The sequence below is a fragment of the Poromitra crassiceps genome, assembly GCF_964638095.1.
Source record: "Poromitra crassiceps genome assembly, chromosome: 3".
Lineage (NCBI taxonomy): Eukaryota > Metazoa > Chordata > Actinopteri > Beryciformes > Melamphaidae > Poromitra > Poromitra crassiceps.
In genome coordinates, this window is record NC_139625.1 from 26,867,792 (window position 1) to 26,883,393 (window position 15,602).

Here is a 15,602-nt window from a genome sequence, read left to right on the forward strand (position 1 = left end):
AGAAAAATCGTATCACCTCAATCGTAACAACCACAAACCATTTTTGATGGATACATGTAAATCACACATCAGAACTCATTACACATCTTTCTTTTGTGTGTGAATTATAACTTTTAACCTATTGAAAGTGCTATTCAATAGATACTGACAAGAACTGTTATACTGTCTAATAGATTTCTTCTCCGATTTATGACTGTTAGAAGGTCCATGTGCACCTTACTCAACATGGTGTCCTCAGTAGAGGTTGTGAAGATCTTATTCTCCTATTTCAATACGCCTGAGCTGACTGTTAAACTCTAACTACTAGACTGTTATGTTACCTTGACTTGAGAGTTTGTATGTAAAAAAAAAAAGGGGGGGGGGGCATCTTGAAGGGATGAGAGCATTTGTTTTTCTTAGCTCATTCAATTTCCAGTCATTGCTATTGTGTGAAGTAGTTTTGCTGTATTGTAGTAGTTTATCTCAATAATGCTTGTTAATCTTGCTAGTCTTACCTCAGCTTGGAGAGACGAACAAGGCCAGAACGGAACAAAGACAAAAATAATGTTGATTTTCCCAATCAATTTATTGATACAGGACAACATAATACATGTTGTCTGCTGAGATTGTCAAATATGCGTCTATTATTATTGCTGCTATAACACTGTTATTCACTGTCATAATGCCAAGTAATTTAGCAACAATACGCCAAGTATTTGATAATAACACCATAGAACTGTATATCTAAGCTGCTATGTGGTTATTATCGCTTTATTCTGAGTTTATATTTACAAAGTTTATTTTTGTATACTGAAATGTTTGTGTAGTTTCAAGAGCACTGATTGCCAAATGTGATATATATATATCCTCAAAATATTTTGCTTCTGTGGTTTTCTGGTAAATTAATTTTAACCTAATACAGGATGTGTGCTTTTAATATGTATTCAATCAATTTTGCTGCCTTCAAAGTAGCAAATTAGCACAATTGAATTTATTTTTGTTTAATCAGAATAGGCTGTATTATCAACTTCTAAATGTGCAATCTTTATAGAACATTATAAAGTGCATAGTCTGTTCAATCTGTACTTTCTAACCCACAAGTGGAATGTTTGTGATCTGTGTAGGTGGTGTGCAGGTATTTATAGTGATTCTTTTCTTAGTATCAGTACATGGCCTTGGGGCCTATGCAGGTTGTTATTCTTTATGTCTACCTTTTCAATTACCTGAGAGCCTTTTTGGCAGCTTGGCATGTTATCTCTAACATGTAGGTCTGTACATATTGGGTGTGTCGATGTCTACCTCATCATATTAGCTGCTATTGAACAGCGATGACTTCACCTAGTTATCCTACAACCAAAAACACCCATTTGACAGTTACTGCAAGGACGCACTCTTTCACCTAAACGACGTGTAAATCAGACCCCATCCCACACTTTATATAACATGTTGTGTGCTTACTTGAGACTCAATAAAGTGATATTCTGTTGGTACTTTACTGCTACAAGATGTCAGTGTTTTTCTCCCACCCACAGATGTGTTTGTCACAGACTGACAGTGTTGGGAGTAACTAGTTACTAAGTAACTAGTAACAACTACTTCTTGCAGTAACTAGTAATCTAACTAATTACTTTTCAAATTTAGTAACTCAGTTACAGTTACTGCAATAGTAACTGGGCTAGTTACTAGTTACTTTAGGACATAAAAATAACAGACAACTTCCTGAATCCTTCACTTCAGGATTATCCAGTTTCTGATCCTCAGACCTAGTCCGGGGAGAGAGCTGCAGCTGCAGCCAGAGCCCCAGAGGCTAATGACCTTGATAGGCTATAAGCCTCCCCAATAAGTGAGTGTTCATTGCCACACTGTGGCACAGCAACACTAACATCATGTGTGCATTAATAACAATCAAAGCAGACTTTTAAAAGTAACGCAAAAGTTACTTTCCCTAGTAACTAATTACTTTGAAGTAACTAGTAACTTTAAAGTAATTAAATTACTTTTTGAGAGAAGTAACTAGTAACTCTAACTAATTACCATTTTTCAGTAACTTGCCCAACACTGCAGACTGATGACTGATAGCTGTAATGCAGTGGTCAGTCAGTGTTCAAATCAATCATACTCTGCTCGACCTCTCTCACTCCGACGTACAGCCCATCCCCTAGCCTTATGTAAGAGCCGTGCGCTAACTGGCTCATTCCCCTTGGCTACAGAGACGAGGGCGACTTCAGGCACATCAGCCCACTTACTCATTCAACTGCACATGTCACAATGGTTGTTTTTCCTTTCCTACAGTGAAAGGCTGAGAGGTATCTGTAATGTGTCGGTTGCATGAATGCCAGTTTGCGTGTGTCCTAGGTGAACACATAGTAATGAGATGAGTGGAGATGGGGAGGGCTGTTATGATGTAAGCTACAGTATATTAATACATTGGGCTCATTGTTGCTCCCACAGAGAATTCACATATATTCAATTTGGTTGTATCATTGTAAAAGTCACATCCATGGGCTGTCTGTCTGTTCTGTTGTCAGATCAATGGTTGACATGGCCCTAATCTGTCTCTCTGCACTGTCAAAAGTATCCTCCCTCTCGCTGTCCCACGGAGAGACTGCTTTATTTATGTTGGCACATTGCTACGTCTTGCTTTAGCCTACAGAGCAGCACTGTGGCCAGACTCTGACCTGACCTCTCAGGTCACCAACCATAGGTTACATTGTGATAAGGTTCAGTATGCTACTGTGAATAAATGGCTATATGTGTCCATTCGGCTTGTCGCGACGGACTCCCTATGGCCCTATACCTCAACTTGGATAATGTGAGGACTAGCTCTCTGGAGTCTGTGAGGAAAGACAACACACATTATTTTTAGAAAGTCTGCAATGGGTTTTGGAATGAAGGGGGATTGAACGTTGCCATGGCAACTGTTAAGCGATGGCCCAGAGTGATGTGCATGTGTGTTTGTTTTTGGTGAAGGAAGAAAGCATTAAGGCACTTCTCCATCACTCTATCACACTAAATTATCCTGGGGAAAGGAGAGCGAAGTGGATGGCTGCTCAGCTTGCAGACCGAGGCTAATTAGGTTAGCTGTGATCGCTCTCCTGCAGCCTGGAGGCAGCTGCTGAGCACCGATGCAAGTCTGCCAGCTCCGACACCAAAGCAACCATCAAGACCTACAGCAAGCACATAATTAGAACTGAGCTACCAACGCAAAGTATAACATTACGTCATTTGGCAGATGCTTTTATCCAAAGCAACTTACAATAGTAAAAAGTACAACCAACACTTACAGAGACTCAGGTGGCTCAATATTGCACTTCTGATATGGCATCAATTCACCCAGAAAGCCTTCAAGGACAAAGTTGACGGTCATTGTGTTCATCTTGCAGTCCAAACATCTCAAAGGTTATTAGAGCTATGCAGCCATGACTGACCACATATTGGTCTGCTGCATTAGATAACTGTTCTCGACAATTTCCCACTTTTTTGGGGGCATATGAAGAGGGTGGCATGTCATGCCACAGATGATCGCTCTAATAAGGTTCCTTCAGTGACTTGTCTGCCAAGACCTTCCTAGCTCCACTGTGGATTTCATATCCAAACTCTTTGATGATTACTGTTAAGTGTTCGGCCTTCAAAACTTTTATCACATTGGCAAGAATTCTGTCAATGGCATTGTGTGTGAACACACACATTTGCTGAAAGAATGTACCATTCTGTGAAGGAGAAAGACAAAGTTAGCAAATATTTTTTTGCTACTACTTTGAGCAACAACATTATGTAAATACCAAACAACAGCAACTGATTAAAGGGCATGGTGCAGGTTGGAGACCACATTGCATTAATATGTGGAAGGGGTATATAGCAATGGGATTTGGGGGGAAAAAATCACACATAGCTGCGTTTAGCCTAGTTTTTGTAACCAGCAGGGGGCACTGGTCCATTTCATGGAACTACCTTTTGTGATGTCACAGGGATGCAAAATAGTCATCTTTAGGTGACAGTCACATTTTTCAGCCCAAAATGAGGATTTCTGAGTGGTTTTATGTCTGCCCTGGTATCTGTCACCTTTTTTCACTCTCCATGACTTTGCATCCCTGTGTCAGCCCCATCAGAACATTCTCCTCTTGTGATGTCACTCCTGTTGTTATGTCACACGCCCATTTATAAAATGCCACCTTTTCCTCCATATTTATACCCTGGGGGCCTGTGGGGGGGGGGGGGGGATCTTTGTCTTTTTGGAGTGTTTTCACTGTAATCATGAGCCCAAAATGTCAATTCAGATTTTTTTTAACCTGCACCATGCTCTTTAAGCTGAATTTGCATGTGAAACAAAAACAAAAAGCCATGAGGGACTGACAATATGGTTGCTGCAGGAGGCAAAGGCATTTTCTATTCTAAGCATCTGGGCAGGAGAAAGGAGAGCGGTGTGCCACACAACCCGCCCACCCACCCACACCCACACACACGCACGCACACACACACACACACACACACACACACACACACACACACACACACACACACACACACACACACACACACACAAACACACACACACACACCCACCCAGAGGAATTCACCTTTCACTGAGAAGCATGTTGTCAGGGGTGTCAGTGGGAAATGTCAGACATTTTTCCTTCTCCTTCTGCAAATCTCAGCAATGAAGAAAGGTAGCATGTAGTGGGCAAGTATGCTAGAGTGATGTTTTTCCTGTTCACCGTGGGGAAATGGCATTCATCCAGTCAGATATTTCTCAGGGGAGCCTACAGCTGCAGCACCAAATGGTACCATGTTGTTTCTGCTGTGAATTAGGTGAGGGCTGACGCTCATGCGATTAATTGTCCCCTTCCATCCTCTGATGTGGCTTTAGGGACCAATGAGCTCTGCAGTATGCACAGAGGCTTGTCCTGAGGCTCGTCTGTATGATGAGGTCTGCAGTATGCCCTGAGGCTTGTCCTGAGGCTCATCTGTATGATGAGGTCTGCAGTATGCCCTGAGGCTTGTCTGTATGCAGACACACTGCCATCCTCTGATGTGGCTTTAGGGACCAATGAGGTCTGCAGTATGCCCTGAGGCTCGTCTGTATGATGAGGTCTGCAGTATGCACAGAGGCTTGTCTGTATGATGAGGTCTGCAGTATGCACAGAGGTTTGTCCTGAGGATCGTCTGTATGATGAGGTCTGCAGTATGCACAGAGGTTTGTCCTGAGGATCGTCTGTATGATGAGGTCTGCAGTATGCACAGAGGTTTGTCCTGAGGATCGTCTGTATGATGAGGTCTGCAGTATGCACAGAGGTTTGTCCTGAGGATCGTCTGTATGATGAGGTCTGCAGTATGCACAGAGGTTTGTCCTGAGGATCGTCTGTATGATGAGGTCTGCAGTATGCCCTGAGGCTTGTCCTGAGGCTCGTCTGTATGATGAGGTCTGCAGTATGCACAGAGGCTTGTCCTGAGGCTCATCTGTATGATGAGGTCTGCAGTATGCACAGAGGCTTGTCTGTATGATGAGGTCTGCAGTATGCACAGAGGCTTGTCTGTATGAGGTCTGCAGTATGCACAGAGGCTTGTCCTGAGGCTCATCTGTATGATGAGGTCTGCAGTATGCCCTGAGGCTTGTTCTGAGGCTCATCTGTATGATGAGGTCTGCAGTATGCACAGAGGCTTGTCCTGAGGCTCGTCTGTATGATGAGGTCTGCAGTATGCACAGAGGCTTGTCCTGAGGCTCGTCTGTATGATGAGGTCTGCAGTATGCACAGAGGCTTGTCTGTATGATGAGGTCTGCAGTATGCACAGAGGCTTGTCTGTATGATGAGGTCTGCAGTATGCACAGAGGCTTGTCTGTATGATGAGGTCTGCAGTATGCACAGAGGCTTGTCTGTATGAGGTCTGCAGTATGCACAGAGGCTTGTCCTGAGGCTCATCTGTATGATGAGGTCTGCAGTATGCCCTGAGGCTTGTTCTGAGGCTCGTCTGTATGATGAGGTCTGCAGTATGCACAGAGGCTTGTCCTGAGGCTCGTCTGTATGATGAGGTCTGCAGTATGCACAGAGGCTTGTCCTGAGGCTCGTCTGTATGATGAGGTCTGCAGTATGCACAGAGGCTTGTCCTGAGGCTCGTCTGTATGATGAGGTCTGCAGTATGCACAGAGGCTTGTCCTGAGGCTCGTCTGTATGATGAGGTCTGCAGTATGCACAGAGGCTTGTCCTGAGGCTCGTCTGTATGATGAGGTCTGCAGTATGCACAGAGGCTTGTCCTGAGGCTCGTCTGTATGCAGACACACTGCTTCAAACACCGGGATAACATGGAGGTGAGCACCTGCATGCATTAGCCGCCTGAAGTGACTGGGCTGGCAGATTTGGTGTCGTCTTCAGAGAGACGGTCTGATCAGGGGCAAAATCAGTAATGCTTTAGAATACAGTACTTACAGAGTAAGTACACGGGATAAAATCTGTACTTACAGGGTACCACATCAAGATGTGCCCCTGTAGTTACACTGTAGTTACTATGTAACTACGAGGGAATTAATACTGCTTTAGAATGTAAAGCATTACAGTTTGTATTTAGTTACAGTTGTAAGATGAAGATATTAAGATGTCTTTTGTATTCTAAAGCATTACCCCCCAAAACACATCTACATCGTCAGCTTAACATCTGTAACTACATGGTAACTACAGTGGCACAGGCTGTATTCTAAAGCAGTGTTAACCCCCCTAGTTACATAGTAACTACATGGTAACTACAGGGGCGCACGCCGTATTCTAAAGCAGTGTTAATTATCTCGTAGTTACATAGTAACTACAGTGTAACTAAAGGGGCGTGGTAAATTCACATCTTGTACCCTGTACTTAAGTACAGATTTTGTTAACCCTGCACTTACCCTGTAAGTACAGATTTTGTACCCTGTACTTACCCTGTATGTATGTACAGATTTTGTTACCCTGTACTTACCCTGTATGTACAGATTTTGTTACCCTGTACTTACCCTCTAAGTACAGATTTTGTACCCGTTATTTACCCTGTAAGTACAGATTTTGTTACCCTGTAAGTTGCAGGCTGTATTGTGTATTCTAAAGCATTACCGGAATAAGATTCAGAAACACCTTGTCAGATTTAGAATAACTCTTGAAACAATTGCTTATCAAACCACAACTGTGTGTAAAAATGTAATATGCACATTTTTGCCACCAAGTGCAGTTTCACTCCTACACATGGCCGTAACTAGCTATGAGGACGGGGAGGTCCGGACCTCCCCTAATATTTCAGAGAAAAAAATAAAACAATCTGCATGGAAAAGCATGAAAAACACGGGATCGCTTTTATTTTGACACGAAAGGCAGGTCAGGCAGGAAGTCATCTGACGCCGCCTCCGCGGTAACTTGATTCCGAGAGAGCAGCAGCATGGTGGTGAGTGATGACTGTCTGTCTGCCTGGCGAGATAATTGAAGGTGAGCGAGCTGCGAGACAGTGAGCGAGTGAACGACAGACAGTGAGTGACACTGACAGATTTTTTAGCAACAACGAAGAAAGTGTCTAGTCTGTCTCTTAAGTAATGTTACCTGTGTGACACGTTGGGATGCTACTGGCTAATCATGCATGATGCCAATTGCCAAGCTCCCGAAGTCAGGTATGCAGGTGGCTATATGCATGGTTTCAGTTTCATGACCCAATAAGTAACAAAAAGAGGTGGTGTAAAGTTAAAAACAACATAATATATTTTATTTTATTTTTCAATCGTTCCTATCAGGAATAAATAAATGTCCCTCTGTATGTTTTTTTTTATTATCGATGATGACTTTGTGTGTTGTGTACGGCTTGGGGTGTGTACCTGTGTTTGTAGTTGTCATTTTGATATGAATTTGGCTAAAACAGTTTGTGTTTGTTAGTTACAATTATGTTGACAGGAGAGCTGAGCAGGTGGTGACATGAAAGAGAATATACTGAATAATGACATCACAACAGTATAATCCTAATGTTGATTTAAAATGATATATTACTCTAAATATGGCTAAAAAAGGGGAAAAAAAAACTCAAACCCTTGCTGGACCTCCCCTATTTCGGAACTCTGGTTACGGCCCTGCTCCTACACTGCTATTTATCCAACCTGTCTGCTGCTCCTCTGCCTCTCAACACCTCCCCATAGACCAGAGAGGAGAGCAGTAAGGAGTTCATGGCACAAGATGAGTGGAACGAGCTGATGTCATTTTAATTTCAGATCACAGCACTTCACTTTTGACAGATGAAAATCCGTTAGCCTGACAGAGATCAATCTCGTCCCTTAACCTCGACCTTGGAGAAGTAACAAGCCACATTTACAGCAGACTGTTTGCTCATTATTTCCTTGTAAAAGTTAATGATTCAGAGAAATCTATAATAAGTACTTCACATACAAAAGTTGGATAACTGAGACGAAAAAAAGGCATGGACAAGTCTGGAAAAATACTGTACCAACAAATAGACAGGACGGCCAAGCGACAGCATTGATTTTAGTACGTGAACAGAAATGACAAAGGAACAGTACAGCTAATTAAGCATGAAATCTACTACAACCCTTCTTGCCTGGTCATCGGTGCTAAGAATACACTAATTATTTTTCTTTTGCATTTTTCACAGGACAATTGAGCTTTATGTTCTGTGATACAACCTGCTGCCGTAGAAACACACACCACAGTTGGGCAGCCTGAATATTCTGATCTGCTTTCCAAATAGTGATTCATTAATCTCTGCCATCACTAGTCATAAAATTCTGTTGCTAGCTTTCCTGTGTTTGTATGCTGCTGAGTAACTAGAATTGTATTCCTTTTCAAATGGAACAAATACCTTTCATTTCATATGACGTAAGTTGTACATTATACCTTTCATTTCATATGACGTAAGTTGTACATTATACCTTCCATTTCATAAAACCACGACTGAAAACAGTACATAGCTCCCAGTGGTTACAAATCAATCAAACGCAGTCACGTCAGAGACAGATGTGTGATTAAAATCACATAAACCCTTTCAGACATTACACAAAGTGAACTAAACTTGTAACTTTTGGTCACACTGCCTGGCATTTCTTGCATTGGATCACATTTAGCCTCAGGCTACAAACTTTGAAGTAGGCCGTTCAATTTTACAACAAGCAGCTTTACAATTGTTCCAAGCTAACCTTTGGGTTAACTGATCAAAAGTTAATAAAAAAACCATCTAACTTAAAATCTCTCAATGAAAAATCACAAAAAAGGGAATGCCACTGGATAAATGACGTTCAAAATGATTTTATCCTCTACAGATAGCTTGGCTTTACATCATATCCTATATGATTTGTATGATCACAGAATCCCATAACAAGGCACCTCAATCCACAATCCAAACGCTTCTTAAAAAAAGAGAAAAGAAAAGCTGCTGTGACATAAAGACATGAGTAAAGAGACAGCCCCAAAACAAACAAGTCAGCATAGGATCATATGGAGGGACTCACTGCTTGTCTGTTGACTAAAAGAACTGTAAGGAAACTACAGTATGCAAGTTGATAACCAAAATCATGGGAAAAAAGCCTGAAATGCATTTTTTGTTATAAGTGTTTGTCTTCATCGCTCGTTTCCCCACTCTTAGTTTTCAGTCCATGCAGCATATTTCAGGCCATGCTGGATTGTCACACACACACAAAAGGGATCTTTTTCTTCAAGGCACAGCAAGAGAGTAATGATAACAAACTATCAGTTTACATTCAGTTTGACGAGGAAACCTCCACCCCACCCTGAAGAAACAAAAAGAACCCCAAAATACTAAACCAGCAAACATACGGAATGACTATAAAACAGGGAGCACATGGGAAACTGGAGATGAATGCGTATGCACACCCTCTCTTTTATACATGCAGTGGAGAATGGACTATTACACAGGATGGCTTAAGCCAGTGGTTCTCTAACTTTTTCATTGTCAAGGACCCCTAAACTGACACCAATTAAACCACATTCAACCCATTTGATAACATTTTGTTCCAGGGTCCCCCATCCTATAAGAATTTTGCTTTTAGATGTTTTATTACAGAAAGTGTATGAAACCCATGACCAAAATAGTCATACATTCTGTCATTGTGTTATGGATGGTATTATAGTGAAAATAAATGGTCCCCCTTTTTGCTGGGGACCCCCTGGAACCCAATCATGGACCCCTGGGGATCCCCGGACCCCACTTTGAGAACCACTGTAAGCGACTGAGATCACGATACAGGAGCATCATATTTCAATTGTATCATTTGTTTTTGTTAGCAGACCTTTCATAGGAATAGTTTTGGAAAGTGACATTGACAAACCTAATGTTATCACAAGATGTGACCAACACTACACAAATGAACACCAATAAATGGGTTTGAATGGTAATAGTCATAAACTAGAATTTATCCAATTTATTCAAACTAGAACATAAAAAATAAGATGAAAATAAATCTAATGGCTATCAGAATTCCTGGTGTAGTCATGTTGAATATTTGATTCAATCGCCAAATGGCTAAATTATCCTACTTCATATTAGTGTCTTCCTGCAATGAGAGGGAAACTTATAATTGTCCTGTTAATAACTAAAAAAATAAAATAAAACTACAAATAAATAATTAAAGGCCACAATCATAATGAGTTAATACTCTGATTAAAGGGATAGTTGTGTTTTTTTTATGTGGGGTTTTATGAGGTACTTGCATACAGTCAGTGTACTGTGCTGAGTGTGAAGGGGCCATGAGCAAAAACGTAAAAAACAACAGAAAAAATACATAAAATAATTCCATTCTGCTCACCCGGCATAATCCAAGTTTCCACTAACTCTGAGATGCCAAGTTGACATGAAAAGACATCATTTACACCCTGTTTTTAGCTGAAATATAGCCATGTGCAGCTGGACCCACAGTTCTATTTATTCTCCCTCGGCTTGAGCACCTGGCTCCAGTGCATATTTCAGCTAAAAACAGCATGTAAATGACAGCTTTTCAAGTCAACTTGGCATCTCAGGGCTTTTGGAGACTTGGATTAAGCCAGGTGAGCAGTATGGAAGCATTTTAGGTATTTCTTCTGTTGTTTGTTAGGTTTTTGCTCATGGCCCACTTCACACTCAGCACAGCTCTACTTGCCTGACGCGGCCGGTCTCAATTTCTCCAAACTGCGACCACACCGGCTGCATTCAACTGCATGTAGTACACTGACTGTATGCAAGTACAGTACCTCATACAACCCCACATCAAAAAATCAGAATTATCCCTTTAAGATAACACAGCCCTACAAATCATCGAACAAACCCCAAACGACCCTGCCCCGAACCCCAAGCACAATATCAATGACACCACATACAACCACCGAAATACTGTAGCAAAAATAGCAACCTCAAACGGTTAATAATCGCAACAAACCCCAGGTATAGTCAAATTTCTTATGCCTCCACAGAAGCTTGACTCTGAGTTTCTTTGCCGTCCGTCTGTCTGCTCTCTCACTGCAGATGGCTTCACAACTTGCTGCGCTCACCCTCTGCCTCTCAGCCCTCTGCAGCAGAGGAAGCAGGCATCAGTCAGCTGGGGTAAGCCTGCTCACACCACCCACTCCAATGGGAACTTTCACCTCAGCTCATGTCCAAGTGGCACACATGGACAATGTATCTCTCTCTCTGCTCAGAGACAATTCCACCCCGGTCTTTTTCCACGCGCAAGTCAAGCCAAAAAAGCAGATGGAATCCCTGTCAAGGAGCATCCAACAGTTTAAATAAAAATAGTGGTACATTTAAGTCGATGTATCTTCTTGATTTGTGGTTTGTGTTCATAAGACAGCTTTAGGAGATGTTTTTTGGCAATCTGGTCTCTATAATTTTAGAGGCTCCTCTATTCTCATCATGAGTCTGGGGAGGAGGCCCTTTCATCCTCGGCATCTTCACCACCTTCACCTTATAAGCCCAGTCTAGTCTGAGGCAACTGAGTTAACGGACCATCGCTGCTTTTCGCAATCCACTCACACAGCGTTTGCCAGCTATAGGACACATGGAATTCAACCTAGAGGGATTTCGTGTTACTGGTAGCCCATGGGGCTGTCGATAACGGGGCTGGAGCAGTGAGGGTCAGGGGGGTCTTGGAGCTCCGTCTCGTGGGTCTGGGCCTGGTCTTCCGCCCCCTCCTCTCCGTCGGCTGGGCAGTGGGTCTGAGAGCTCTGGGAGCTGGCCATGGCACCGTAGCTGTGGTGGGCCGGGGACGGCATGGGGCTCAGACCCAGCTCGGGCTCCAGCAGCACGGACGCCACAAACAGCTGGGGGAGGGAGAGGGACACATAAATCATACTGCATGCTAGCTAAAATTAGTTAGTGTTCTACCAATGTTTTTACTATGTTTTCACCCAATTCATTATCCACACAGTTGTTGTTTTTTACTCAATTTCAATATTGCCCATTTTGATTGGATCAAAAATGTGTACATGTGACATCCATTTGTTTTGTATGCATAGTGTTTAAAATAATAATAATAGTTAAACATTCTAAACATGCTTAAGCTCTCTCTGTTACGCACTATGGCTTTTAAATTAATCTGGAATCTTGTATCCCCATGGGGGATTTTGCTGCACTCCCTGCTCGGCTTAGCATGCTGCTGGGCTGATTCAGCCTTCAGCACCAAATGCCAAACATAACTATTTCCATTTATGCAATAAATGGTTAAATCTATGATGAGAGTGTTCTTGAATTAATTAAATGAATAGCAGAAAAATCTGGTTCTGTACACTAGAGGCAGTTGTGGATGTTACGGTGCTCCTCTCTGCATCAGTGAATGTCCCCTCTGCTGGCTGGTCAGACATCTGAAACAAACAAACAAACGATCAAAATGAGGGATGGGGAAAAGGCTGACTGGTTCACCAATACTGCCGCTCACATTACACTCAAAGTACACGTTATCTCAATCCTCTGCACAGTAAATGCAGAGGATGTGGGTTCGAGTGCATCGTCAACTAAACATGATGGCATTCAGTCAGGGCAGGAGCTGACCGGATAGCTTGTTGACTTGTCTGGCCGCTTCCTAAGGCACAAGCGGAAGAGGGAAAAGGCAGTACAGGAGAGCAGGGACACAAAGGTGAAGAGGGTGATAGGATGCACTGCACCTGGGACAGAGAGGGGGAAACACAAACAATTACTATTTCACCATATACTCATAGTACATTGGCACTTATGGAAACCATGATAGGAAACTTAGGACATACCTAATCGGAGCACAGAGAAGAAGAGCAGCCAGAACATGCAGAGGATGGGAGCCACAATGACCTGGATGATGGCCGCTCTGTGGATCCTCTGGCTCAGCTTGGTGGGGACATATGCATAGTAGATGTTGTACCGGTCCACCATGTGCTTCAGGAGCACATAGACCAGACCTATAGGGCCCAGGGAAGTGCACACGTGCATGCGCGCACGCACGCACGCACGCACGCACGCACGCACGCACACACACACACACACACACACACACACACACACACACACACACACACACACACACACACACACACACACACACACACACACACACACACACACACACACACACAGGTTAGGGGGAATGCAGCAGGTTGGAGTTTTAGCTACACACACATTTCTTGGAGGTAGAAATGATCTTGGTTGGTTGAATTAAACCTCAATGGGCAGTGGCAAAGAACCACAGTTTTTCTGGCTGAGCAAACACTGGACTGAAGCCCAGTGAATGAAAAAGCCAAGAGTTAAGAGAGGAGGTAGCTAAGATTATGAAGCCCATTGCTTTTACTACTAACTGAAAAGATGCAATGTAACCATACAGACAATTAAGTTCATTAAGTGAGCTAGTTAGAGATAGCTGACCTTCCTATTTCAAACTAGCTAGCCAGCTGATCTCCCAGGATCATGAATACATTTTTTTTTCTGACCAGACTTCCTTCTTTTCAATTCAAATTTGACAGTTAGCTAACTTGCACAACTTGTAGTGTGGTTCTTTGGCTTTAATTCAACAAATGAGATTATTTCTGCCTCTGAAAAAAAAATCCTCCTAAAACTCTAATGTGCAGAGAAAGACCCAGGTAGAGGACAGACAGCAGCAGGGCCTGGTGGCTCTGTAGACCCAGGTAAAGGACAGACAGCAGCAGGGCCTGGTGGCTCTGACTGTAGACCCAGGTAAAGGACAGACAGCAGCAGGGCCTGGTGGCTCTGACTGTAGACCCAGGTAGAGGACAGACAGCAGCAGGGCCTGGTGGCTCTGACTGTAGACCCAGGTAGAGGACAGACAGCAGCAGGGCCTGGTGGCTCTGACTGTAGACCCAGGTAGAGGACAGGCAGCGGCAGGGCCTGGTGGCTCTGACTGTAGACCCAGGTAGAGGACAGACAGCGGCAGGGCCTGGTGGCTCTGACTGTAGACCCAGGTAGAGGACAGACAGCGGCAGGGCCTGGTGGCTCTGACTGTAGACCCAGGTAGAGGACAGACAGCAGCAGGGCCTGGTGCCTCTGACTGTAGACCCAGGTAGAGGACATACAGCAGCAGGGCCTGGTGGCTCTGACTGTAGACCCAGGTAGAGGACAGACAGCGGCAGGGCCTGGTGGCTCTGACTGTAGACCCAGGTAGAGGACAGACAGCGGCAGGGCCTGGTGGCTCTGACTGTAGACCCAGGTAGAGGACAGACAGCGGCAGGGCCTGGTGGCTCTGACTGTAGACCCAGGTAGAGGACAGACAGCGGCAGGGCCTGGTGGCTCTGACTGTAGACCCAGGTAAAGGACAGACAGCGGCAGGGCCTGGTGGCTCTGACTGTAGTAGTAAACAGAGGCTTGGTGAGCTGCGGCCAGAGACAGGAGCAGAGTGGGCGTCTGGCTCGCAACTCGCTGTGTCTGGGCGTCTGGAACTACAGCAGCAAATTCACACAGTCTGCACCCGGCTGGCAGGCGGCAGAGGAGAGGGAGGTTACAGTATGAGGACGGAGAGACACTGCGCACATGCGCACACGCACACGCACGCACACGCGCACACACACACACACACACACACACACACACACACACACACACACACACACACACACACAGTAGGATGAGGACAGGGAAAAGGGAAGAGCTAGAAGAGGGTAGAAGACAGAGTACATTACTAAATCAGCAAGTGTCTGCTCACCAAAGGGCATGATAATGGGACATGTGATGCTGTAGGCCATACTGACAGCAAAGATGCACATGGTCCAGGCGTACTCCAGACCAAACTGGAACTCATAGGCTTGGCTCTGCAGAGGAAAACACAATGTAAGCCATTTCAGCATTTCTGTTTCAGTCACAGAGCATCAAACCAAGGCAGGATCCATTGTAGCCAACATGAGAACATGGAGGGAAGCATGAGAGGCTGGGCTAACCCGCTTGACGTGAATGCGTTCAGCCTTGGACTTGGCGAAGCAGAGGCGGAGGGCGTACACCATCAGCGCCGGGATACGCAGCAGCTCCATGGCTGTGCCAATCAGACTGGACGTGATCACATAGTTCACAAAGAACGCTCCGTTGTCAGGAAGAAACACACACCTGCATGGAGAGGAGATGGTGCCTGAAGTGTTGGCCTGTCATTAAAATGTCTTTTTAGTTGTCACATTGCTCCTGATACATTTGATTTAGAGTTTTTCATTCGATCATTT

At 44.0% G+C, this 15,602-nt stretch overlaps 1 protein-coding gene across 1 annotated transcript in view; it reads right to left on the reverse strand.

Annotated features, from left to right (window-relative positions):
• Positions 1-12,005: 12,005 nt before the first annotated feature.
• tmem63c (transmembrane protein 63C) overlaps positions 12,006-15,602 on the reverse strand; it is a gene marked incomplete at its 3' end in the record, with an annotated part of 85,575 nt that continues 81,978 nt past the window's right edge. The window contains exons 18-23 of the mRNA XM_083634058.1: positions 15,330-15,492; positions 15,098-15,203; positions 13,179-13,346; positions 12,967-13,079; positions 12,705-12,779; positions 12,006-12,239 (exon numbers count right to left, since the gene is read on the reverse strand). Of these exons, the coding sequence (XP_083490184.1) occupies positions 12,006-12,239; positions 12,705-12,779; positions 12,967-13,079; positions 13,179-13,346; positions 15,098-15,203; positions 15,330-15,492 (859 nt within the window). The remainder of the gene's footprint in view (positions 12,240-12,704; positions 12,780-12,966; positions 13,080-13,178; positions 13,347-15,097; positions 15,204-15,329; positions 15,493-15,602) is intronic.